We start from the raw sequence: 25,494 nt of genomic DNA, 5'->3' as shown, positions 1-25,494 counted from the left end.
GGGCTACAGCTCACATCTTTACTATAGTATAGTATTGTGTTAGTTATAGGACATGGTTGCCCTAGGGTGACTAGATAGCAAGTGTAAAAAATCGGGACGGGGATGGGGGGTAATAGGTGCCTATATAAGAAAAAGCCCCCCAAATCAGGACTGTCCCTATAAAATCGGGACATCTGGTCACCCAATTTTTAGCTCAAGTTAATTATTGTCAACTGACTTAGCTAACACATTTGTGAGTATGGCCCGGCCCCTCCCCAATTGTTTAGTCCAGGTCACATGTGTTTGGGAAGCCAAAAACCTGGGAGAACTTGGTGAAAGTCCAGACTAACGACTACAAAGGTGTTAGCTAAATTGAATTAACCAGCATCCAATTCACCTGGGTTCAGAGCAACTTTAGTGTAAACAAAGCCATGCACGATAGAAAGAGCTGTCCTCACTTTGCATGACTCCACCTCCCCACCTCACTCTCATTTCGCTCCGCTTACACCTCTGCTTGCTCATTGCAACCCTCCTTGTGCAGTTGGAAAGGGTTGTCTTCCTTTCCCACTCTGGCCCTGGTGTCTTGTTGAATGCAATGTTGGAGAAACCTGTGGAGGGGAGCCAATGTGGCCTAGTGGCTGGGCTTCTGGAGAGTTGGGTTCAATTCCCTGGTTTGCTAGGTAATCTTGGGCAAATCCCTTCCTGACTTTTGCCTCAGTTTCCCCAATTGTAAAAGGAGGATAATGGTACTGACCTCCTTCATAAAGTGCATTGAGATCTACAGATATAAAGTGCTCTACAAGGCCTAGATATTATTATTAATTATTAATTATTATTATTATGTATACCAAGCACTCACCATTCCCTTCCAATCCCTTCTTGAAGGGTATTTTTTCCTGAAGCCTGCCAGCGAGGATCTGCTGCTAGCAGGCATGCTTGCAAGCGCCCACCTTTGAACCTTCACCCCATGTATCAGATCTGCCCAAGTTAGACTTTCGGGTGGGCATCACGTCCCTTCATATTTTATGCCTCTGTAAAACGCCCGAGACACTTACAATGCTCTCTACACAACAACATACAATAATAACAGCCGTATTAACAAAGAGCATAACGGCATTAGAAGACCTGGGTTGAAATCCCAGCCCCATGGAAGTCAATAGGAATTTTGCCAGTGGAGCAGGATTTCACCCCTGGGATCTAATCTTGGTTCAGATACTTACTTTCTGTGTGATGCTGGGTCAATCACTTAATCCCTCTGTGCCTCAGTTTCCCTGTCTGTCAAGCGGAGGTGTTAACTATCTCACATCAATGTTGGGAGACTAAATTCATTTATGTTTGCAAAGTGTTTTGAGATCCTCAGGCAGGAAGAATTAAGATGTTAATAAAAAATGGAGGTCATAGAATCATAGAATCATAGAATATCAGGGTTGGAAGGGACCTCAGGAGGTCATCTAGTCCAATCCCCTGCTCAAAGCAGGACCAATCCCCAATTAAATCATCCCAACCAGGGCTTTGTCAAGCCTGACCTTAAAAATATCTAAGGAAGGAGATTACACCACCTCCCTAGGTAATGCATTCCAGTGTTTCACCACCCTCCCAATGAAAAAGTTCTTCCTAATATCCAACCTAAACCTCCCCCACTGCAACTTGAGACCATTACTCCTTGTTCTGTCATCTGCTACCACTGAGAACAGTCTAGAGCCATCCTCTTTGGAACCCCCTTTCAGGTAGTTGAAAGCAGCTATCAAATCTCCCCTCACTCTTCTCTTCTGTAGACTAAACAATCCCAGTTCCCTCAGCCTCTCCTCATAAGTCATGTGTTCCGGTCCCCTAATCTTTTTTGTTGCCCTCCGCTGGACACTTTCCAATTTTTCCACATCCTTCTTGTAGTGTGGGGCCCAAAACTGGACACAGTACTCCAGATGAGGCCTCACCCATGTCGAATAGAGGGGAACGATCACGTCCCTCAATCTGCTGGCAATGCCCCTATGTATACATCCCAAAATGCCATTGGCCTTCTTGGCAACAAGGGCACACTGTCGACAGCTCCCTTACCAGAGTACCTGGTGCATTTAACCTTACACCGCGCTGGTGAGGGAGGGTAGCGCTGCTCTCTCTGTTTTACAGGTGGCAAACAGAGAGACTTTGCCTTGTCAAATGGGGAACCTGCAACCAAGCAGGGCAGTGAAACTGCATCTCAGGAGTCCTAGGCCAAACCACTGGACCATCCTTCCTCTCCACAGCAGTCACCAAAACACCCTCCTGATGAAGAACCACAAAAAAGCCCTGCTCTTTCCTCTCAAGAAATTTCGCCCCAGTAATTTAAGACTGAGATTTTCACAGGTGCCTAGAGCTGTGCCTTTAAATCTCCTACACAGCTCTGAAAATCTCCACCTTCATGGTGCAGATGGCATACACCTGCTGGCACCCTATGTGCAGCCAACCTGGGTTCCACGCAACCAATCGATCCAGAGCACCTGGTCTGAGAAACGGCAGACAGCAACTCTGCACAACTCCAGTTCACTTCACGTGGATTGGCAAACCCACAATAAGCCAGTCCAGTACGATGGACTTAGCAACCAAGTTTTCAGTGTGTTGCTTGAGAAAGCCCTTGATAAGTACTAGGCAATGATGCCTTGACAGGGACATTGCTGGAAGATGACTCCCACCATTGGCAATGCACAGGAGCCAGAGACCAAGAAATCTAATACGGTGCTGGACAGGCAAGCAGATCGGGTCAAATAAGTGGTGTGATTACTGAGCGGTGGGGTGGGAAAGGTATGGGAGAAACATGCAGGTTTATTTTCAAACACAAACTCCAGATCAGATACTTTTTATGCATCCACACTGAATGTTTTCAAAGCTACATCCAAATTATGTGATTTTTTTGCATTAGTTAATATAAATGATAATCTAATCCCCTTCCCTCTTGGCACCCGACTATAGGTAGAAACATGGCTGCCATTCATTTCAGGGGGGTCAGGTGACCTCATAAACCTGAATGAAGTCTTAAATCACTAGAACATTAAACTCAAATCAAACACACCCATTGGGGAGGAGCCATCTTTAACACTGGACTGGACTGGGCTGGTTGGTGAATTTGCAACCCTGCCCTCTGCTGGATGGAATCAGAATTTCTCAAGCGGCAGAGCAGGGCAAACTGCTTGCAGCAAATAATTAAGTTGACAAGTTTTGCTCTCCCACCCCCACTTATTTGCGAATTACCCACAAATAAACTTTGATTTTTTTCAAATGTGTTTGTTATCTGGACTGACAGTCACTTTATGTGAAAATATTTCTGCCCCATGGGCTGTTTGCGAGCTGTTAGCTTCATCTATGCCTTGGACATTTTTTATGGTGTACGATTAGTCTATTATGACCATTATTGTTATTAATTATTATCGTGGGAGTACCCCAGTCATGAAGCAGGACCCCTTTGTGCTAGGCGCTGTACAACTACAGAACAAAGAGACACTCTGTAAATTGCCTAGCTGCTTTTTGACAATCCCACCCTTAAACTGTGATTTTCAAAGGAGGCTCCCGCTCCCTTCAGTTCCTTTAAAAATCCCAGTCGTAATCCATCGATTGTAAAGAACTGGCTGGTGTGTTACATGCCACAGCTTTTTCTTGATTGGTATCAGCACTGCTCAGCTGTGTGTCATAAGCCCTGCTCTGCTAACAGCTACAGGAGATTCTCCTCTTAAATAGGGGGCTGTCCTGTGGGAGAAGGAGGAGATGAGTTCTCGCTGCTGTATGTATGCCATGTGAATGGCCCTGGTGTGCAGCAGAGAGGGGAAGGCAAAGAAACCTAGAGCGGGAGACATCCCCCCCCCACCTATACAAAGGGGGAAGTCATGCATTTCTCTCACAAAAGCTTAAGAGCAGTATGTGAAAGTGGGGAAGGGGAATGAAAGGGTTTAACCCTTCAGAGCACTAGCAACTTCCAAACTGCCAGACAAACAAAAGCTGAATGCTCAATGTGTTTTAAAGAGACAAGGCGGGGGAGGTAATATCTTTTATTGGCGAGATAAACAAACTTTTGAGCTTACACAGCGCTCACGCGCGAAAGCTGGTCTCTCTCCCCAACAGAAGTTGTTCCAATACAAGATTTGACCTCACCCGCCTTGTCTCTCTAATATCCTGGGACCAACATGGCTACCACAACACTGCACGCCACAGTGTGTTTTAAAGACAGACACAGCACTTAGACACAAAGGCGAAAAGTGCTTTACAAGTGTAGGTAAATACAGAGCTTCAGCCTCCAAAGGGTTAAACTTTAACATTGCTAGAAAGGGATTAAAGTCAGCCTGACACCTGGCAGCCACTGCTCTTTACTCACCTAAACCCAGTGTTTAAATCCATCCCAAGGCATAGGACTTTGGTGAATCCGGGCTGAGATCGCTTCTGGCCATCCAGGTTCTCTTTCAGGCTCTGAGGCTATGGGTACATGTAAAACACTACGCTGGCAGAGCTTTAACACTTCAGTGTAGACGCACTCCACAATGACGGGCGGGCTTCTCCCGTCAGCGTCGTTAATCCCCCTCCCTGAGAGGTAAGAGTTCTTCCGTCAACCTATCACTGTCTACACAGGGATTGGCATAGCGATGTCTCGCAGGGGGGTGGATTTTTCACAGGCTGCAGTGATGTAGCTGTGCCAATGTAAGCTTCCATTGTAGACCAGCCCTGAGATTTGAAACAATCTTAGCACCTTTCCAATAAGAAATGTTTAAACACAAAGGGGGGTTGTTGCTAGAAAAGCACATCACACTGTTTCATTGGTTAGTGTAGACAGGGCCAGACGGTGTCATAAGTCTGATAACAGAAACATGTTTTCACCCACATACCTCTCTACCTCCCTACCTAGCCGTTGAGAGCTCAGCCCCACTCAGGAGGTGCTCAGTAGCTCTCAGGATCTGGATCTGAACAAAGGGCTTTCAAAGCTCCTCCCATAGGCCCCCCATGACTGCTCTGTGGTCCCCGTGCAAGCAGCATAATCGGGGAACCAATAAGCAAAAGCTGTGCTCTTCAAACCACAGCTGGTAATTGTCCTAAATAAGAATACCCTGGGGTGGCTCCCGAATTGCTTCATGCCAGGGAGTCTTCATACAAGAGCCATTGCCACATTCTGAAATACCCCGGCTTCCTGTTGTTTTTAATTACATCTCAGGCATCTGGTTTATTACATCTCAGGCATCTTGGCCTGCCATCCCCGACGACAAGGGTAAGTGCCATCAACCCAGATGCTTTGTCAGCTGCACGGACTTCACTTCTCATGCACCCAGCCCTCCTTTGCTCCTTACCCCAGCGACCTGAACCTGGGGGGGTTTAGGACCCAGCCCAGCTCCTGCTCCCTTTCAGGTCTCTTCAGGGTTATTACTTGGTGGGAGGTAGGGACCAGGGCTCAGTGGTGTGAATGGGAGGGTGACAGAAAATCTGGACTGAAAAGCTCCAACTGGAATAGCTCGCCTGTATCCAGGCAACAGGCCTGACGCAACCACCGACAAAAAAATCCCTTAAAACACACACACACACACACACACACAGAAATTTCAGCAGCAAGACAGAGACTAGAGCCAGACAGAAACCTGATGGCACCACTGACTGAGCTTTGCAAACCCCAAGTTGCAAACCAGAGGCAGAAGGAGTGACAGAGCAAGACAGCATGTCTCTGGCATAGTAATTGTGACTCATCCCCCGGTAAGTTCGATTCCTTTATTTGCTTCCTAACGTGGGCCGTAGTAAACCGTAGTGTCACCCAGACGATGGAGCGAAGCATCAATAAAAGAGGCACTAGCAGGAGGATTGATGAGACGGCCTCACGGGTCTTTTTTGTCCCTGGTAATATGGTCAAGGGTAAGACAGTGGTATCCGAGCCCGGGAACTGGGTGGAGGTCGAGTGGAGATCCCCTTGTTGGGAGCTGTCCATACTAACCCCAGCATAGTCCAGGAAAGGGCATTATCAGGTGTGCTCATGTGCTCCAGCGGGGCACCTTACTAGAGTGACCAGACAGCAAATGTGAAAAATCGGGACAGGGGGTTGGGGGTAGTAGGAGCCTATATAAGAAAAAGCCCCAAATATCGGTCACCCTACATCTTATGTCCCGGGAATGCACACTTTTTATGGCTTGCCAAAATCCATTCAGGGACTACACCCTGGGCAGTGCTGTTGATTTGAATGAGCTTGTGGCAGGGTTTGGATCTGAGCAGAATTTGGCCCAAAGTGGCTGCTGCATCCCCCATTTCCCCCCCCCAAAAAAACCCCATCAAGGACGTTCAGTTAGACTCCCAGTTAGCCTGTACAGGAACAGATTCCCTTCTCAGTTACATGGCTGTAAACGGGATGTGTGTGTGTGTGGGGGGGGGGAACTTGGCCAAAGTCAATAGAAAATCCCTAGACGGACACCGGTGGAACTGAGCAGAGTCTGGGCCATGTAAGGGAAAATCATCTGTGGCTCACAGCCCCGACCCTGTGCAAGTGAATGTTGGGGTGCTAGGTGTAGGCAGGATGGGCTGCCCTGGCGGATGGTGTTTTCAGGGTTATTGTCATTCCATCTTTGAGTCAGACACCGTGTTAGAGCCTCAGCTGGAGCAAATCAGCTCCACCAGAACTCTACTGATTTACGTCAGCTGAGGATATGGCCCAGACAGTCTGTTCTAACAGTGGGAAAAAATCCAGAACTCCTGCAAAGCCTTTTCCACGGGCTTTGGGTTTCTTGAATCATAGCACAGCAGAACACCGCCAGTCCACGCGCCGTATAATTGATACACACGTAAATTACTAAGGGGATCTCTAACTACTTCTCAGTAAAGATTCCAGAGCAGCAAGCACTCTTATTATTAAGACTTCCCTGCCCTTATGAAATATACAACAGTATATTTACTGTGATTACAACATTATTAACATGAATACAACTAGACTGCTCCTTTCCAGTAAATAAACCCTGGTCCACCTGGCGATGGGTTATCTTTGCTTTGTTTGCTCATGGAGTTGCTAATTTACAAAGTTCAGTGGAGCTCCCAGTTGTCAATAGAAGTTAGGGAGATTCTGCTGTAAGTACAGTCCAGTGATTTGTTTCTTTAAGTGCCATAGTTTTAAAATGTGGTGTTGGATGGTGTTCGAAGAGTTAACATTTCTCATCTCTCTGCGAAAGCAGGGCTGCCTGCTAATGCACATTTAAATATTACCTCTTGTCCTGTGGTCATTATAAACCCATTTCGTAGCTGCATTCTGCTCATAATCAACTCTCAGCCACCCGAGTTTTTCAAACATAGCAGAGAAACTGAGTCCAGAAAAGAGAAGCCTGACCCTGTGGTAGTTAGCAGACCTGCAAAAAGAAAAGGAGGACTTGTGGCACCTTAGAGACTAACCAATTTATTTGAGCATAAGCTTTCATGAGCTACTGCTCACTTCATCGGATGCATTCCAGACCTGGAATCTTTCCGGGGCGGTTAGCTGTCAATTCATCTTTAAACAATCGTGGATCGATTGACAATTTTGGTGAATGCCGGGTAAAGAAATGAATCGGCTGTGTGTTTATATGGATCACATGCGAAGGCACGGAACTGGATGAGACAGAGAGTCTGGAACAATAGCTATGGCAGACAATGGATACTGACCCCCCCTGTACCTGGTCTGTTTTAAAAGGAACTTGGAGCCCAATATTGCAAGCGGCGGGGAGCTGCCATGAGCTGCCTCCACTCCTGGAAACTTCAATGGATGTGCAGGGTGCTCAGCAGGTCACAGGATCAAGCCCTGAAAGGAGTAAAGAGCTTCTACAAGAAACCCCTCCCCAGGCTAAATTCCCTCCTGTATGTAAGGAGTTAACTCACTCCCCACAGCTCCCAGGGAGAGAAGTATTTTTCATTCATCCCAGAAGGAGACAGAACGCTTTACATTTACACAGGCCAACTTGCCAAAGGATCCCTAAGCACTTTGTTGCTTCTGTTCATACAGCCCAAGTGAAATGCAGCTGGTTCTGGAGTGAAGAGCAGCAGCCAGCGGAGAGGCAGGGAAGGGCACAAGCCCAGGTGCCCTCGGGACCTTTGGCACCAGGCTGTGTCTGACCTATGTGCAGCTGGGCACAAGGAGCCTGCCCTCACCCCATTTGTGTCCTCAGGCAAGGATCACCATTCTTGCCCTTTGTGGAGCAGGGGCTGCTCCCTCCTGGCACTGCCAGGGCACAAACCATCCTAAAGCGGGCAGGGTGGGGGGGAGCAGTGTAGAGCAGGGCTCACGTCCACACTGCCCCTTTGCATTGAAGCACTCCAGGATGGATTCACAGCTTCCTCGATTTCAAAGCCAGAGGGGCCCATTGTGATCATCCTAGACGCACCTCTTAGAGGATTCCACTGGGTAATTCCTGCCCCAAATGCGTTGCCTTGCTGGGGCATATCTCTGAGAACGCCATCCAATCCCCATGTAACGACCTCAGTGGGCCACGACCCTGGGCAAGCGGTTCCAATGGCTAATTACTCTCCCTTCTTTGGGGTGGTAGGGCGAGAGTCCTACCGGGAGTCCCCACTGATGGTGCAAGGCTGTGCCCAAGGCCACAACCGAGCCCTTGGGACCAGCATGTTCAAAAGAGCTCGGGGCCAGGCTTCCAAGTGCTCTGCGCTCACCCTGGGGCCCGATTTTCAGTAGAGCTCAGCTCCTATTTAGGCAGCTACACAAGGGCCGGATTCACAAAGTGCCTGGCATCCAGCAGTGCCTGTGTTTTCAGAAGGGATCTGCACGCAACGGGCTGGGCTCCCTGGGCTGTGTGGCTGCTTATTCTGTTGCCTGAGTGCTTCTGAAAATTCAGCCTTTAGGTCCAATCAGGGCAGTTACAGAACTCTGCTTCTCTTTCCCACAAGGGTACTGGTCAGACCCTGGCTGGGTTTGTGCATAACAGGAGGTGAGGACCAGTTGCAGTTGGCTGCGGATGGGCTCATACAGTAGGCAAAAAGCTGGAAACTGGGCTCCGAGGAAGAAGTCAAAATTAAACACTTTGGGAGAAATCCAGGTTCCATTGAAATCAATAGCAAAACTTCAGTGGGGCTAGGATTTCCCCTCCCCCCAACCCGCCCACAACTCGGGCTATGCACACCTGGGAAGTGTGGGGAATTATTTGAGGTTGACAAGGGGCAGGGGGGAATAGCGTCTTTGCTTGTGGGGACCCTGCCTACCTCTGTGTTTATACAGTTTATCCCTGATACTGACCACTGAGATTTGAAATTAGCCTGGAAAAAGTCCTATAAAATGTAGGGATCAAAACTTTCATTGATCCCCGCAGAGTGTGAGGCCAGGGGGAGCCACGGTTGCTCAGGATCAGGCCCAGCACTGATTCAGGAAGCTTGGGTGTACTGTATGCTCAGAGAGATGCTCGGGAAAATCCTAGTTTGTAATCTTTAGGGCCTCTCTGGGTGAACAGCCTTCCCCCGGAAGAAAGATGAGGAGACGCACAAGGAATTTACAAGGCAATGTTAGGTCGGTTGTACTGAATTCTCTCCGTCAGGGATGACTGGGGGATGCAGTGCTGCTGGCTGGGTGTGTTTGACAGGGCTGGTCCCCTCCCTTTTCCCTGAATCCCTTTTTATCACAGTTTTGCTCTTTTTCTGAAGTCTGGTGAATTGGTTTCATTTCCCCTGCAAACCAGCGAGCGATCGGTCAGCCGGTCCCCACGTCTCCCCTCTCTGGATCTTCCTGATCATTATTTGAGAGAAGCAACAAAGGAAAGGGCCAGGACGCATCACCTAATTACAGGTACCAGGAGGTGAAAAAAGCTCAGTTCTTCCTACTCACCTCGCAGAGTCTGGGAACCAGACTGAGGGCCTGATCCAAAACCTGTTGAAATCAGTGGGAGTCTTTCCATTGACTTCATTTGCTTGCGACTGGAATGTAAAGGATGCAATTCAATGTGAGCCTAGGGTGGGAATGTTCTCCCTCAGCTGCCAGGGCTACCATAGGAAAGACAATATGTTTATGAGCTGGGAGGAGTCCAGAGCAACCCATACGCAGCCAATGGCTGGTGCTGGAACATGGGACTGCACGATCAGGTTTTATTACCATGAAGAAGGAACAATGGTGGGAACGCTGGTGATAACTCAGTGTTAACTATTTCACTGCTGTTCCAGTTAGCATCAGCAGCCAGCGGATGTGTTTATTTGTCATTGTATTAGTGGTGGCACTAGTGGTATTACAATCGTGCCTCCAGGTTCAAATCCAGGTTGGGACCCCATGGCGCTAGGCGCTGTACAAACACATCGTAAGAAACGGTCCTGAGCTGAAGAGCTGACAGACTAAACAGACAAAGGGCGAGAGGCAAGAAGGATGATCACAGACTTTTGGGGAAACAGCCAGACTTCAAAATCATGATATTTGGGGTTCAGAAAAGTTATTTTATCTCAGATGTGAGACCTTGTATACCTCCCTCTCTGCCCTGTGCAGTTGCACTCATGGGGGAGCTATGCCTGTCTGTACCTGCAGCACTGATGCCCTCTGGGCACTAAGCCAGTACAGGTTCAAGAACTGGTCCCAGTAAAAAATGTAAAATTCTCTAAAACGGTCCCAAAGTGTTTTTTCTTGAACGTATTTGTTCCGTAACGAAACGGGTTCAGAATCAGCCGGTCTGCGTTAGCGTGTGTCTGTAGCCTTGTCTACACTGGCAGTGGTGTGTAGGGTAGGTGTAGCTACACGCCGCAGTGAAAAGCAGGCCGAGTCCACACCGCATTGTGTCGCTATGCATGGCGGTGAAAGGCTCTGGTGGGGGAGGGCGGGGAGAGGGAGAGGCAGCGGGGAAGGCTCTGGCAGCAGGAAGGCAGCAGGACACAATACTGCTAAAAATAGCAACGTAGGCAGAGAGGGCGCTGCTTGGGGGTATAGGGAGCCATGCCGGGTACATACCCTAAGGTTCTGGTGTGTCTGGACTCACCTAGGAAGTGCCACACCATATACACTGCTGTTTATACCCATGTTACGGGGGGCATGCAGTGTCTGGATTCTACATACTCACGTAAGTGTAGACATAGCCTGAGAGTGTGTCGGAGGAATACATGATGATGGATAGTGGTCCTACAGTGTAAAGGTTTGCTCCACAGTGACCTGCATAATGCATTCATGGCTTTGCTACCCATGAGTAATGCCGCCAGGTGAAACTCAATCCAATCAGTCCTTTAAGCTGTACCACTGCATGTATTTATATCGTATTCCCTACACACCTACCCCCGATCCAACACATACTGAAGTCAATGGGAAAACTCCCAATCACATTGACGGACTTTGGATCAGGCCCACAGAGAGACTAGTCTTGAACATGGTTTTTTTCCTTCTTGATTCATGAGGCTGAAGGTTGTTCCAGGCTATTGAAGGACATTATGGAAATGGATCTGTGTGGCAGGGACATATGGCAAATGATACAGTAATAGATCAGACATTCACATGCTCTAATATAATGCAGGGAGAGCAATCCTCCACAGAGCCCTGGGGATGGACAGATGACCTAATAGGTCTTTTCAGTCTCTAACGTCCATTCTGCAAGGACTGTTATTTATCCACCCGCTCTTTGTCCCACCAATGCTGCATATGTTTGGGGGTATAAGTGCACGGAGACAGATCCGTGCAACACAATTCCCAAAATGTGCGCCTATTGTTAACCCAAAGCCACCGAATTCTGATACCCCTTCCTCATGCGGAGGGAAGTCTTCCTCCACGAGCAGCCCCATTGATTGGCCACTTGTGGAGTAAGGGACTATTCAACCCAAGAGTATCAGCATCCCATCCCTGACTGGAAACCACAGGCCAAAAGGGCGAGCCATTGTTCCCAGCATCGGCACCATCTGCACCCTGCCCACCGCGCACCTGTGATGCGGTTCCACCAAGAACCGGCTGGCATATGAATGCAGGGGAAAAGCTGCTTGTTAACGGTCACAGGGAGAGTGGAGCCAGCCTCCTGCCCTCTTCTAATCTCTATGGCAACGTTTGCGAGCTCCTCTCTGCCAGCCCCACAGCAAACTCACTCCCGATTGTGCAGCGCAACCAGCCATTGCTTCCCGGCTCCCAGCAGATCAGCTGGTGACAGCAGCAAACAATAGCTCTCCTTACCCTCCCCAAACATACCCAGGAAATAAGGCACCCTAGAGAGAGCAAAGCAACTTCTTCCCCCTCCTTTGGCAGGAGATGAATCCGTATATTGTTCAACACAAACCTAAGGCTCAGGAGGGATAGAAAACTGCTCCCTTCAGGGCTCGATTCTGCCGGGTACAGAGCACCCGGTGCTCTGAGCATCTTCAACAAGACCTGAGAAGTTGACATCAGAGCTGGCTGGAAAATTTTCAGACAAACAGGTTGCTGCCGGAAACGGTCACGCCGCTTTGACGAAACTGAAATTTTTTTTCATGAGTGTCTGTGAAATTTCTTTTTGGAAAAAAAAAAAAAAAAGGGAGGGGGGTAGAAGTTCCAAAAATGCCTCAGTGTCCCACTTTGACATTTGCAGAATGAAAAGTTGGGGTGTTTCCCATCAAAACAACCTGTGGGTTAGAAATCGACTTTATTTTATGTTAAAAAAGTTGGGGGAAAAAAAGGAAACGTTTTGAATGTATCGAAATAAAAGGTTTGATTGAGCCAACGTGAATTTTCGTTCAGAATGTTGTTTCGTGAACAACATTCACATTTTAGCTGTTTGTCCCTATTATTTATTTATTTTTGAATTTTGAGGGTTTTTTTTGCCAGACAGAAAATCTGTTTTCCAGCCACCTCTGCTCAATGCCTCACAAGAGGCTGTAACAAAGGGACTGTCCTGCCTCCAGATGCTTATCATCTTCCACGGGGACTTGTCTTATATTTAGATTGTAAATGATTTGAATCAGGGATTATCTCTTTATGACTGGTGCCCCCTTATCATCATGACTACTGAGAAACTTGCCATATCTAGCCATTGGGACCCTATCCTGCAGCCCTTATGTAAGGCCGACAGACTTCAGTCATCGGCAGGCAGGATTGAACCGGGGACCTCTGGAGCTCAGTGCATGAGCCTCTACCGCGTGACCTAAAAGCCAACTGGCTGCTAGCTAGGGCTGTAGAGCAGACTCATTTTCTCTCCTTCTCTAAGGGCTTGTCTACACTGGCACTTTACAGCGCTGCAACTTTTGCGCTCAGGGGTGTGAAAAAACTGTCTACACTGGCGTAGTGTAGACAGTGCACCAGCGCTGGTAGCTAGGCCCCTCACGGAGGTGGGTTTTTAGAGCGCGGGGAGAGCTCTCTCCTTGTGCTCTGCTGCGACTACACAAGCCGGCAGCGCTTTAACTTTGCCAGTGAAGATGTGCCCTAAGTGATCTCAGTGCCACTAGATGGGACACAATACCACACCCAGGAGAAGTGTGTGTTACACTTCCTCACCTGAGTAGTCTCATTGACATCAATGGGAAGGTGCTACTCATGTAAGAAGAGAAGGGCTGCACTCAGGGATCCTGGGAAAGAATCACCTTGTGGTTAAAGCAAAGCACTAAAACCCAGGAGATCTGGGTTCAGTTCCCCGGCTCTCCTTGTGTGTGCTTGGCCAAGTCACTTGCTCTCAGTTCCTCATTTGCAAAATGGGACTAATAATCAGCCCTTTGTCTGTCTTCCAATTTAGATTCTGGGCTCTTCAGAGCAGTGATTGTCTGCACAGTATCCGGCATGATGGGGATCTCATCTCATTTCATGCCTCCAGGTGCTACTGCAGTGCACATAATTAACATTGCTGCTGCCGGTGTGTCTAATTACCCCATCTCCCTGTATGCTGCCAGGGAGAAGCATGCCCACACCCCATTTTCCAGCTCTTTCGACTGTAATTGGAAGCTCCTCTGCCTAACCTTCTTATCTGTACAATTAAAGTCAATACACCCACAAGAACCAGCAAGATATTTACATAACAGCCATAAATAACTGCGCCCTGTTCTATTGGTCACCCTCATCCTGCCTCCCCATCTACCCTCTGCGTCCTGTAGCAGGGATTATGTTTTTGCTCTCCTGTTTATACACTGCTCTTTGGGCACAGTGTGAACCTGCAGAGGGCAGGGAATCAGCAGGCACAGAAGTGCCCAGCTGGCTTCTCCACTGATCCTACATATGTAACTCTTACACTCCTGGTTGGAGTTGTCGGCAGCAGGGATCAAAACCAGGACCTCTGGATTTTAATGCATGAGCTTCTACTGTCTCAACTAACTTGGCCAAGGCTGTGGCAGGCTCATCAATTGCTAGTTGGCCTAGCTACCACTAGAGGGGGACAGAGAGCCACACCGAGCAGGCATGGCTTATCGACGGAGAGGTGGGAATTCAGCATACACAGGACAGGGTGAAAGGGGAGTAGGTGGGCCCCCTTAGCAGCAGTCCCTCCATTACATGGGTGTCCCTTGCTACTGGCCGTGAGAAATATTCGCATGGAACTCCTATGGGTTTGGGGCCAGAAGTGCTGAGCACCCTCTGCTCCCATTGGCTTCAGTGGGCAGGCAGGACTCTCAGCACCAGTGCAATGTTTTGTTCCTCCATCTGAGAGGCCCAGGTTCCCCATTCATTGTAAGCCATGCAGCAGAGATCAAAGTCCATTAGATGGACATCCACGTGCAGTCCCTTCTAACCCTATGATTCTATGCCTGTTCCCTGAAATTATTTTGCCCGGTGCTTTCGTGGAGAGAACAGATACTTCCTCATGAATCCAAAGGCCTGGGTGGATCATGGCCAGAGGCGACATAAGTTCTGCTTAGTGAGCAAAGCCTCCCAACTCTGTAACTGCAGTTGCTAAGGGCAGAGTGTGGGTCCCCCAACTTCTCTGGAGTTTTGTTTCCGGCTGCCTTCAGAGGGGTGTCCCACGCCGCATCCACAGCATTTCCCCCCTGCATAGTCGTCCCTTTTTGTGGAGGCTTAGCCTCCCAATATCTCTTATATGAGCCTCCCATGGGCCTGGGTCATGTTGCAACTCCTGCTATTGAGTGTATCAGTGGCCACAGAATGATTGCCCAGGTAACCCGGCCAGTGGCAGCTAAAATTTCCATCCTCGATGGTCCTCATGTGGAACAAGACCCATTAAGTTCTTCAGGGTAGGGAGCATCTTTTTGTTCTGTGCTTGCCCTGTGCCTAGCACAATGGGGTCCTGGTCCATGACCGAGGCTTCTAGGCGCCACCACAATACAAATCATAAATCATCATAATCATTCAGATGGATTTTGCTTTTCTCACCAGGATCCGGCCCAGAAGTCTGGTTTACACACAGACTTGCACCAGCTGAACTCAGTCAGGTTCCTAAAACCTACTTAGGTACTTTGGCGCAAGTCTGAAGGAGGGAGAGACAGGGGAGGGGAGTCACTTATTTCGGAATAAAAGTAGCAAAAATTGACGTTGGTTAAAACAATTGACTGTAGCCTCTGATTCTGAAATCAGAGTGTCCCTACATAGCCTCACACTGAAATCAGTTTACGTTCACATGGTTTGCTATTTGTGCATAGATCACCCCTGTGTTTTATTGCTAATGATACCAGGCTAGCACATTGCAGCAGAGGTCAGTATCACTACCTCTATTTTAAAGAGGGGCGAACAGAGGTGAAGTGCCTTGCTCAAGGTCGGGAATAGGCGACTGGTCTCCTGGGGGCCAGTCCAGTGCACAGTCCACTAGGCAACTTGGAGAGCTCTTCAGTAAAGGAGCTATGTAAGTCCTTTCTTTGGGCCAGGGAAGTCTAGGGTTTTGCAGCTTGATATATTCTTCTCTTCTCAAAGAATAAACGAGTAGACTAATAAAGGCTATTAAATCACTTGCTGCTCATTCAGAACAATACAGGGAAATAGCATAATGTACTGTCCATCTAACATAATGAAATGAAAGGGATACTTTGCTCTTTGCACATCACTCCATTTGATACAGAATATTAACCAAATCTCAGTTCTGTGTCCTTCTTTTTTCCTCCAAAAAATCCAACCCAATAAAATTAACCTGTTGATTCCTTGACGCTCGACCTCCCATGGTGCTGAATGCCCACTGAAGTCACTGGGAGCTAGCGGTGCAAAATGCCTTGCCAGGCGTAGTGCTCTACGGACAAATAAGACAAGGTGTGGGCCACGTCGCGTAAGCCACGGGGCAGCTGTCGGGTGGGGAAAGGGTTGATGTTAAAGTAGGTCATTTAAAATGCCCCTTCCATTATACAGCGGTGTAAAAGGCCATGGACCTCACTGTTTAATATGGAGTCATTCGTAGCTCAACGCCTTCCATTTCCTTTCATCAGCCCCTGATTGACTCATAATGGCAATGTTATTATTACCTGTCAGCCAAATGGGCTTTGACAAAGCAAGTGGAAGGTTCCACATCCCCCAAACCCTCCTCCCTCTGTGCCCTAGACATGAAGGCAAGAGGGAAGCTGAGTCATTCTACAGGATGGAAGCTTCTCCTGACATCTCTCCAGAGTTATATTAAGGACTTGAGCGCATCGCTTTCCTGCAGAGGTTCAGGAATTAGGTTGCAAATGACTAATTAATATCATGATCAAAACCATGTTAATGCAGTGTGTGAGTTAGCCTGCGGAACCCACTGCCACATGATATTACTGAGGCAAATGTGAAACTGACTTGGACAGTAAAAGCATCTAGGGTAACAATATTCAAAGGCTAAAGCTGTAACTGTACAGTTAGAAACATAGGAATAGCCATGCTTACTGGAACAGATCAATGGCCCAACTACAGTAGATTACCATTTTGTTTTCAATAGTGACCAATGCCAGATGCTTCAGAGGAAGTATAAAACCCTCACAATGCATCTCATCGTGTAGTGCAATGCCATGGTTGGGGGCAGGGAATATCTTCCTGTTCCCAGGGGCAATTAGCTTACACAGTATGTCATGAGTATTGAAAGCACTTGAATATTGTTACCCTAGCTGCTTTTACTACAGTTGCTATAGTTATCGGTTTCACAAATGTCCAAGTCTGTTTCAGAGTTTACTATTTTCTCAGTAATATCATGTGGCAGTGGGCTCCACAGGCTGAATCATGCATTGCAATAACGTGATTTGTTTTCTTATCTGTTCTAAAAATCAGCCAAGTGAGTCTCCGCTCTCTTCATATTTCACGAAATGCCCTCTTCTTAACCCGTTGCAGGAACAGAAAACCAGAGCATTATCTGCTCATTGCAAAGGCCCATTGATTTCAATGGGTACACAAGGAATGCTGGCTCGAGCCATACTCACTTATGGGCCAGGGAGGCCATCATGTGCCAGCAATGCCCCTCTGCCATGTACACTGGTCAAACTGGACAGTCTCTATGTAAAAGAATAAATGGACACAAATCAGATGTCAAGAATTATAAGATTCAAAAACCAGTCAGAGAACACTTCAATCTCTTTGGTCACCCGATTATAGACCTAAAAGTTGCAATTCTTCAACAAAAAAACTTCAAAAACAGACTCCAACAAGAGACTGCTGAATTGGAATTAATTTGCAAACTGGATACAATTAACTTAGGCTTGAATAGAGACTGGGAGTGGATGGGTCATCACACAAAGTAAAACTATTTTCCCATGTTTATTTCCCCCCACACACACTGTTCCTCAGACGTTCTTGTCAACTGCTGGAAATGGCCCACCTTGATTATCACTACAAAAGGTTTCCCCCCCAACCCCACCCCCGCTCTCCTGCTGGTAATAGCTCACCTTACCCGATCACTCTCCTTACAGTTTTCAGAGGAACAGCCGTGTTAGTCTGTATTCGCAAAAAGAAAAGGAGTACTTGTGGCACCTTAGAGACTAACCAATTTATTTGAGCATGAGCTTTCGTGAGCTACAGCTCACTTCATCAGATGTTTACCGTGGAAACTGCAGCAGACTTTATATACACACAGAGAATATGAAACAATACCTCCTCCCACCCCACTGTCCTGCTGGTAATAGCTTATCTAAAGTGATCAACAGGTGGGCCATTTCCAGCACAAACCCAGGTTTTCTCACCCTCCACCCCCCCACACAAATTCACTCTCCTGCTGGTGCTAGCCCATCCAAAGTGACAACTCTTTACATAGTCAAGTCGGGCTATTTCCTGCATAGATCCAGGTTTTCTCACATCCCCCCCACCCCCATACACACACAAACTCACTCTCCTGCTGGTAATAGCTCATCTAAACTGACCACTCTCCAAGTTTAAATCCAAGTTAAACCAGAACATCTGGGGGGGGGGGGGGTAGGAAAAAACAAGAGGAAACAGGCTACCAGCAGGACAGTGGGGTGGGAGGAGGTATTGTTTCATATTCTCTGTGTGTATATAAAGTCTGCTGCAGTTTCCACGGTAAACATCTGATGAAGTGAGCTGTAGCTCACGAAAGCTCATGCTCAAATAAATTGGTTAGTCTCTAAGGTGCCACAAGTACTCCTTTTCTCCTTACAGTGTGTATGGTAACACCCATTGTTTCATGTTCTCTATGTATATAAATCTCCCCACTGTATTTTCCACTGAATGCATCCGATGAAGTGGGCTGTGGCTCATGAAAGCTTTTGCTCAAATAAATTTGTTAGTCTCGAAGGTTCCACAAGTCCTCCTGTTCTTTTCACCTGTCAGCAGTAACCAAGCAAACCGAGTCATTCTCTCCAGGCAGAGCCTTTTCAATAATTCGCTATAAATAATGTGTACTAGTTACTGTTCCTTCTTACCTATACAACGTGTCACATGTTGCCATGGATATTGGATATATATTATGCCTGAGCTGGAGTATATACCGTATCGCACTGATGAAGTGCACTAGCTTAGAGGGTGGCATTGACTCCTGTGCAGAAGGCAGCGCAAAGGGCTGAACATAACTTAGGTCCCAGATTTCGGATATGATGGATCTCTGTTTATCCTAGCCAGAGGCTGGGAGCAAATTAGGGTTAGGGTTACGAAACTGGTTCTCTTAGAACTCCACACACTTTTTTACATGCTTATAACTTTCCGCATTAGCTTTCTGATCCCCGGTGAATGTACCTCGGGGGGAAGCGGGAACAAAATCCCTTTTGTCAGCGTTGAATTTGGAAAGGGTGGGAGGGATAAGACACTTTGCTGTTCAAAAGAAAAATCTATTTGCACGTTTTGAGACAGGGCGGCCTGGGAGGTTTCACAGTGAAAACTGCCTATTTTCGCTTGGGGCGAGAGTGGCGACGGGTTCGAGGCTCACAATGGCAGTGGTTTGTCTTTCAATGCAGAAAAAATCCTGAGCCAGGGACCTGTGACAATGAGAGAAAGTGTCATTTCCCCACTGGGGAATACCAGTGCAGGGACAGGAGGTAAGGGCCTGATCCTGGAACAGTAGTTTCAGGATCCTATTGTACTAGCCACATACAGACACAGTGAGGGACAATCCCTGCTCTGAATAGTTTATGCAACCTAAATAGACAAGACAGACAAAAGAATCTGTAGAGCACCGACCACAAAGGGGGCAGGGCAAGGCGCTACCATAATCCAAATAATTATAAGTATTTATATCCCCATTTCACACCTAGGGAACTGCATCGCAGAGGCCCACATCCTCAAAGGTAGATAGGCACCTCATTCTTGTTGATTTCAATGGGAGTTGGGTGTTTAGATACCTTTAAAGATCTCGACCGGAGAGAGTGACTTAACCAAGATCACACAGAGACTCTGTGGAAGAGCTGGCAGCTGGACCCAGATCGCCTATCACCCTGCTTTAGCCACTAACTCACCCTTCCTCAGCAGCATGCATGGATCCTAACAGCCAGCCTCTGATGCTTCCATCAGACATCCAGACGAGCCGCAGCGAGAGCTGCGAGCTTGAATCTACTCTAGCTTTGCAGCCTCATCCTGCCCCTAAGATAGCTCCCATGAATCTGGGGAGCAGGAACAAGCCTGTCGCTTGAATAGCTCTCCACCTACAGACTGTCTGTGTGTATATTATCAGCTTCCCAGTCGGTTTCCCTGCCAACACACAACAGTGGGGCAAACCTTGCTGCCTGCTGGTGTTTATTTTAAATTGAATCTTCGCTGAAAAGATTTGCGAGGAGTAATTGTGGTCTTAATTTCAAAATTACAGGGGCCCTCGTGGGCATGAATAGCAGGCAGAAGAATGACTGAATCACTCAGATTACAATATTTAGTGTATTCAGCTAGAAGGCTGGATATCCACTGGCAGTTCTTTCTGGGCATGCTACCAACCCAGCAGTACGTATTTTTGTTTTGTGTTTTTAGTCCTTTGGATCTATTCCTAGCTCAGCCACAGACCTAGCACATGACCTTGAGAAAGTCACTTAACTTATCTGGGCCTAACATCACCCCGTTCCATGTAACAATAGTAGTGCTTAGATCTCACATGTCAGCCTCATTTATCTCCATTTTACAGATGGGCAAGCTGAGGCACAAACAGGGGAAGTGATATGGCTACAGGGAGTCAGTGAGAATAGAACCCACATCTTAATCCACTGCCATCTCAGCTGACTAATAAATCTTGCCTACCTCAGAGCAGTGATGTCTGTAAAACATGCTAATAGCCTCACGTGAAAGGTGCCAGCAGTGCAGGGTTAGTCTCAGACGAAGAGGTGTGTGAGCAGAGTGGAGATATGTGAAATTTCAAAGTTTAAAGGTTTGTTCCCAATACTGTTCTATTCTACAGCTGCCCTTATACTGCGCCCATCACCGTACGTTCATTAAACGACGCGATTAACACCTGTCATGTGTTGTTTGCTCTCTCCGCCTCTTCCCAAGGGGAGAAGAGGGTGCAGTGGAGTGTTTTGTTTTGGTAGGGTTTTAGGTCTTGTTCTGTTTTTCAAGATACAGATTGCTCTGTGTTTATGTCAGAGAAGACAAGGAGCCCACAACCCCAGGTCCAAACACACTGAACTTTGGAAAGATTTGGGGTCTGAATCCCAGTCTGGATATTTATGTCACAGTCACCCCTTTTATCTATAACAGGCCAAACTCTGTCCCCTCCTCCCAATCTTCTGCAATGAGGAGATAGATCTGAATATTATGGCTTGGGACCAAAAGTTCAGATGCTTGAACAGACCTAATCCTTTGTATCTGAAACATTAAGGTCTGAAAAACTGGGCTGGAACAAAAAATGTTAATCAAACATTTCCCAACCCCCTTTGGCTTGAATTCTGACTGGAAGTCTGAGCTTTTACTTCATCTGAGCCTGTTTGATCGAGAGCCTCACTTCACCAATGGCCAATGCTGGATGTTTCAGAGGAAGGTGTAAAACCTCCAGAATGCATCTTGTTATGCAATGCTATGCTATCACTAGAGAGGGACTAGGCTATCTTCCTGACCTCATTATGGCCTGAAGCTTAAGGATTGAGAGATCTTCATGACAAAGGTTTCTCTAAAATTTAGAGCTTGTTAATTCTTGCCTAAGAAAACCATCAGAAATCTGTAGTGAAGTAACATAACCCAGGAAGAGCTTTGCACAGTGGTTTATAACGTGCTTTCACATGCTGCATTCCAGCCAGGTTTTAGGAGGAGCTGTCACTCAGCTGTCATTTCCTTTTTTTTCCTTGCAGTTAAAACAATCATTTGTTATTTTTAGGTGTTTTCCGTAATTAAAGTGACGCCGGAGCGGAGAACCAGCTGATGTGGCTGGCAGGCTTATGAGAGCTTGCTTTTGTGCATCAAGTCAGCAGATGGAAGCTGTTCTCAGAAGGATTCCCTGAGTTTTGCTGTTGCCCTGAACTTTACAATCAACCTCTATAACATTTTACTACAGAAGAGGATGTCGTTGCCCAGAATCCAAATAGAAGAGGTGGTGGACAGTCCAGATGCCTCCTCTGAGAATGCCACACCCCCACATGACCACCTGAGAAGCCTGAAGGCTCTGACAGAGAAACTGAGACTGGAGACCAGGCGCCCTTCCTACTTGGAGTGGAAAGCCAAACTTGAGGACCAGACGTGGAAGAGCCCCAAGCCCTCTGTGGGGGAAGAGGTTAAAGAAGAGAAAAAGGCCACAGAGGAAGTCATCCCTTTAAGAAAGGTGCAGGTGCATCTCAAAGGGAGTTCTTCCCAGGAGAAGGTGACTCTTACTTCAGGGAAACTAAGTGGTTTTGAAAGCATTGAGGAAGCTCTGAATTGGCTCAGGAAGGAACTGGTAAGTGGTTTCCTTTCCAAGATAAATAATGGTCTTAAAAGAGAAGATTAAATTGACTGTCTAGTCCAGTGGTTCCCAAAGTGGGGTCTACCATGGGTTATGTGGGGGTCCACCCCTTGAGCCCGAGTACTGCAGTGGGGCTGGAATGCGCTGGTAGAGTGTTATGACACTTCTACCACAAGGGGGACACCATCTTGTTCTCAAAATGGCGTCCTCTCCACAGTGTGGTCTCACCGTACATGTAAGGTCACCCTGTGCAGAGGACACCATCTTCTTGTGCAAGGTCACGCTGTGTGGAGCAGGCCATTTTGAGAATAAAAGGGTGTCCTTGCACTTCGTGACCTCACACACATGGTACAGGAGAGCTCACGCTGGTGGGGGCATTCCAGTAGTACCAGGACCTGCCTGTCCATGACTACACCACAAATATAATTTTAGTTAAAGTGAAAATAAGGGTGATGTGTAGGGCCCTACCAAATTCACGGACCGTGAAATCTGGTCTCCCCCATGAAATCGGGTCTTTTGTGTGCTTGTCCCTATGCTATACAGATTTCACAGGGAGACCAGCGTTTCTCAAATTGGGGGTCCTCACCCAAAAGGGAGTTGCGGGGTGGGGGGGGTCACAAGATTATTTTAGGGCAGGCACAGTATTGCCACCCTTACTTCTGCGTTGCCTTCAGAGCCGGGGACCCAGCAGCAGCGCAGAAATAAGGGTAGCAATTCCGCAACCCACACCCTGCAATAAACTTGCAACCCTCCTCGACTCCTTTTCGGGTCAGGACCCCTACAATTACAACACTGTGAAATTTCAACTTTAAATACTTGAAATCATGAAATGTATGATTTTAAAAAATCCTCTGACCGTGAAATTGACCAAAATGGACCGTGAATTTGTAGACAAAAATGGATCCGTGGTTAAAATGTGGAAGCATTAAGAAGAAATATGTATCTACTATTGAAAGGGACTATGAACTCAGCAAGGATCAAATAATAACTAACCCAACAAAGAGAATAATAAGAACATGAAATCTATGTATAAAAAACGAAACGGGCCTGGGGAATTTAGTCAGATGGCAAATGGATCCTTGGTGGAAAAAAGTTTGGGAACCACCTGTCTGGTACATTCTGTCTTTGGGGCTCACTCGTTACAGCAATGAACAATCTTTTGGGGTTTTTCTTTCTCTGGTAGGAGCAGGGGGCCGTTTGGGGACAGCAAGGTTGTATGATAGCATTATTTAGGAGGTCGTACCTGGAGCTGAATCCAAGCATCTGGGCTGCCACTGGGTTCTATTAAGGTGGGAAAACTCTACACAGCAAACAATCCCTTTGATGAATGGTAGCCTCTTTTATTTTTGTTTTGTCTATTTGCAAATTACAGGTGACCAGGTGACAATTCGTACACAGGGATTGGCTATTCCAACAAACTGGTTGTGAGAAAAGATGTCAGCCTCATGAGATAGTCTCTCTGTCTCTGGGTTTTTTATGGTCCCCATTACTCTAGTATCTGAGGGCGTGATAACATTCAATGTATTTATCTTCACAACACCCCTGTAGGGCAATGTTGTTATCCCCATTTTACAGATGGGGGAACTGAAGCGCAGAGAGGCTAAGTGACTTGCCCAAGGTCACATGGGAAGTCCGTGGCACAGCAGAGGCTTAACCCCAAGTCTATCAAGACTCCAGTGCTCTAACCACCCAACAATCCATTCCTCATTGTCACAATGAGTATTTATTTTCTATTATTCATGCCATGTGACTGTTCACCTGAGTCACATTGTTTTATTCCTGTTGCCTGATTGGACATCCTAGGCATTATAAAAGGAAAAGGTTCCTTGTTTGCTTGTGAACACTCTGCCAACATTCATAATTGTTTGCCAGATTTGCAGTAATAATCATAATGTCTCTTCTAAATGGCGGTGAGAGCACTTTGGGTGTGAGTGTACTTGTGAATATTTATTTGCACGAGTGCTTTGCTTTCCACAAGAAAAAAAATCTTGTGAATAAAATTTTCGCTACCCAAATATTGGCAAATAAATGAATAAACATGACTTAATGAGTTTCATTCACAAGAATATTCACACATACATTTTACTGCATTTGCCCAGCACTGCTTTACCTGTATATAAATTATTTGTAAAAGTGATGTGTGATTTTGGTTGTCTCAGTTTTTGGGTGTCCAGCTTGATACACTTGCCAGGGGTCTGATTTTCAGAGTGCAGCTGCGTGGCCCTTTTCTGAAAATCAGCCTCTTTAAGGAGTCTCAAGTTGGGCCCCCCAAAATCACTAGTCATGTTAGAAAATCTTGGCACATTGCCTCAGATTAGGATCCATGTCGAATTTGGGTTTATGACTCAAACCTCACTCCCCAATGGCCTTCATCTGAAAAACAGAACTGAACAGTCCCAGTGATGATGGCAAGGTGAAAGTTTTGTTTTCCAAGCCCCAAGTTCAAGAGGATTTGCATCTGGACTTTGGATTCTGCCTTTTACACAGGTAGAGATTTATTTTGAGCCCCGCTGTGCTGTTCCGATCTGGGGCTTGGGTTTGGGGGTGGACGCACACAATGTGATGAAAGATAAAAGTGGTAAATAAACAGAGAAAGATAAAATAAAAAGAAGAAAAAGAGCTATCTACATGTCCCACTCTCCTAATGATACCCATGGGCACTTACAAGACACTCATCACTGGATCTGACAGCATCTTACATAATTTAGAAGAATTTCCCTGAAACAAAGAGCATGTTTTTGACTCACCACACCACTTCATCCCCACCTAGAATGGACCAAAGATGGGGAACAGCTGCCAGCAGACTGTTAGAACATATCAAGGCTTGAAGTTGGCAAAATGCCCTAACAAACAAAATACCCATCTTATACTGTGCTCTAAGGGTAAAATCCCTGCCCCACTGAAATCAATGGCAAAGCAACCATGGACTTTGGTGGGGCTAGGATTTCATCTTACAGGTCAAATTCTGCCTCAGTTGCACCCCAGTGAATGGGCGTTACACTTGCAACTCTCAGGGTACAATTTGCCTCCAGATGTGGCTAGGCTTGGGTTTACCTGTACTTCTAGCAGGAGCAAATACCAAGCAAAGAGGGCCTGCCACTGACAACATCTTGCCCTGGGGAGCTTGGCACGCCATCCAACACCCTACCCTGTGGGCCTTGGCGTGCTACCAGGTGAGCGATAAGTATTTCTGGCCTGTGTTATATGCACAGAGAAAGGGAGCTGGGAATGCCGTGAGCTCCATCCCGGGACAGCCACTCCAGCTGAATGCAGGTGCAGCAACAGGGCATCACATGAGAGGCAACCTCTGAGGAACTCGGGACACGGATAATTTAGGGCATAACCAGCATCCTAACTACCTTCTGGAATGGACCTGGCAGCAGAGTACAGAGCAGCAGTCTAATCGGCTTTCGCCAGTCTGCCCTGAGCAACAAAGTGGCCACCTGCATTCTGTGCTAGC

The 25,494-nt window shown here is 47.1% G+C and overlaps 2 protein-coding genes across 3 annotated transcripts in view; one reads left to right on the top strand and one right to left on the bottom strand.

The window, feature by feature from the left end:
* BLK (BLK proto-oncogene, Src family tyrosine kinase) overlaps window positions 1–4,508 on the bottom strand; it is a 92,164-nt gene extending 87,656 nt beyond the window's left edge. Inside the window, exon 1 of one of the 2 annotated variants that reach the window (XM_075126339.1) lies at window positions 4,319–4,508. In XM_075126339.1, coding sequence (XP_074982440.1) covers window positions 4,319–4,341 — 23 coding nt within the window. In that variant the 5' untranslated portion in view covers window positions 4,342–4,508. The remainder of the gene's footprint in view (window positions 1–4,318) is intronic. The other variant, XM_075126338.1, reaches the window with a different exon arrangement.
* Window positions 4,509–5,365: 857 nt separating this feature from the next.
* FAM167A (family with sequence similarity 167 member A) overlaps window positions 5,366–25,494 on the top strand; it is a 28,245-nt gene continuing 8,116 nt past the window's right edge. The window contains exons 1-2 of the mRNA XM_048845786.2: window positions 5,366–5,676; window positions 21,474–22,028. Of these exons, the coding sequence (XP_048701743.1) occupies window positions 21,657–22,028 (372 nt within the window). The 5' untranslated portion in view covers window positions 5,366–5,676; window positions 21,474–21,656. The remainder of the gene's footprint in view (window positions 5,677–21,473; window positions 22,029–25,494) is intronic.

Source organism: Caretta caretta, chromosome 3, assembly GCF_965140235.1.
Source record: "Caretta caretta isolate rCarCar2 chromosome 3, rCarCar1.hap1, whole genome shotgun sequence".
Classification (NCBI taxonomy): domain Eukaryota; kingdom Metazoa; phylum Chordata; order Testudines; family Cheloniidae; genus Caretta; species Caretta caretta.
Note: the sequence above shows the minus strand (reverse complement) of the source record. Positions and strands in the feature narration are given on the sequence as shown.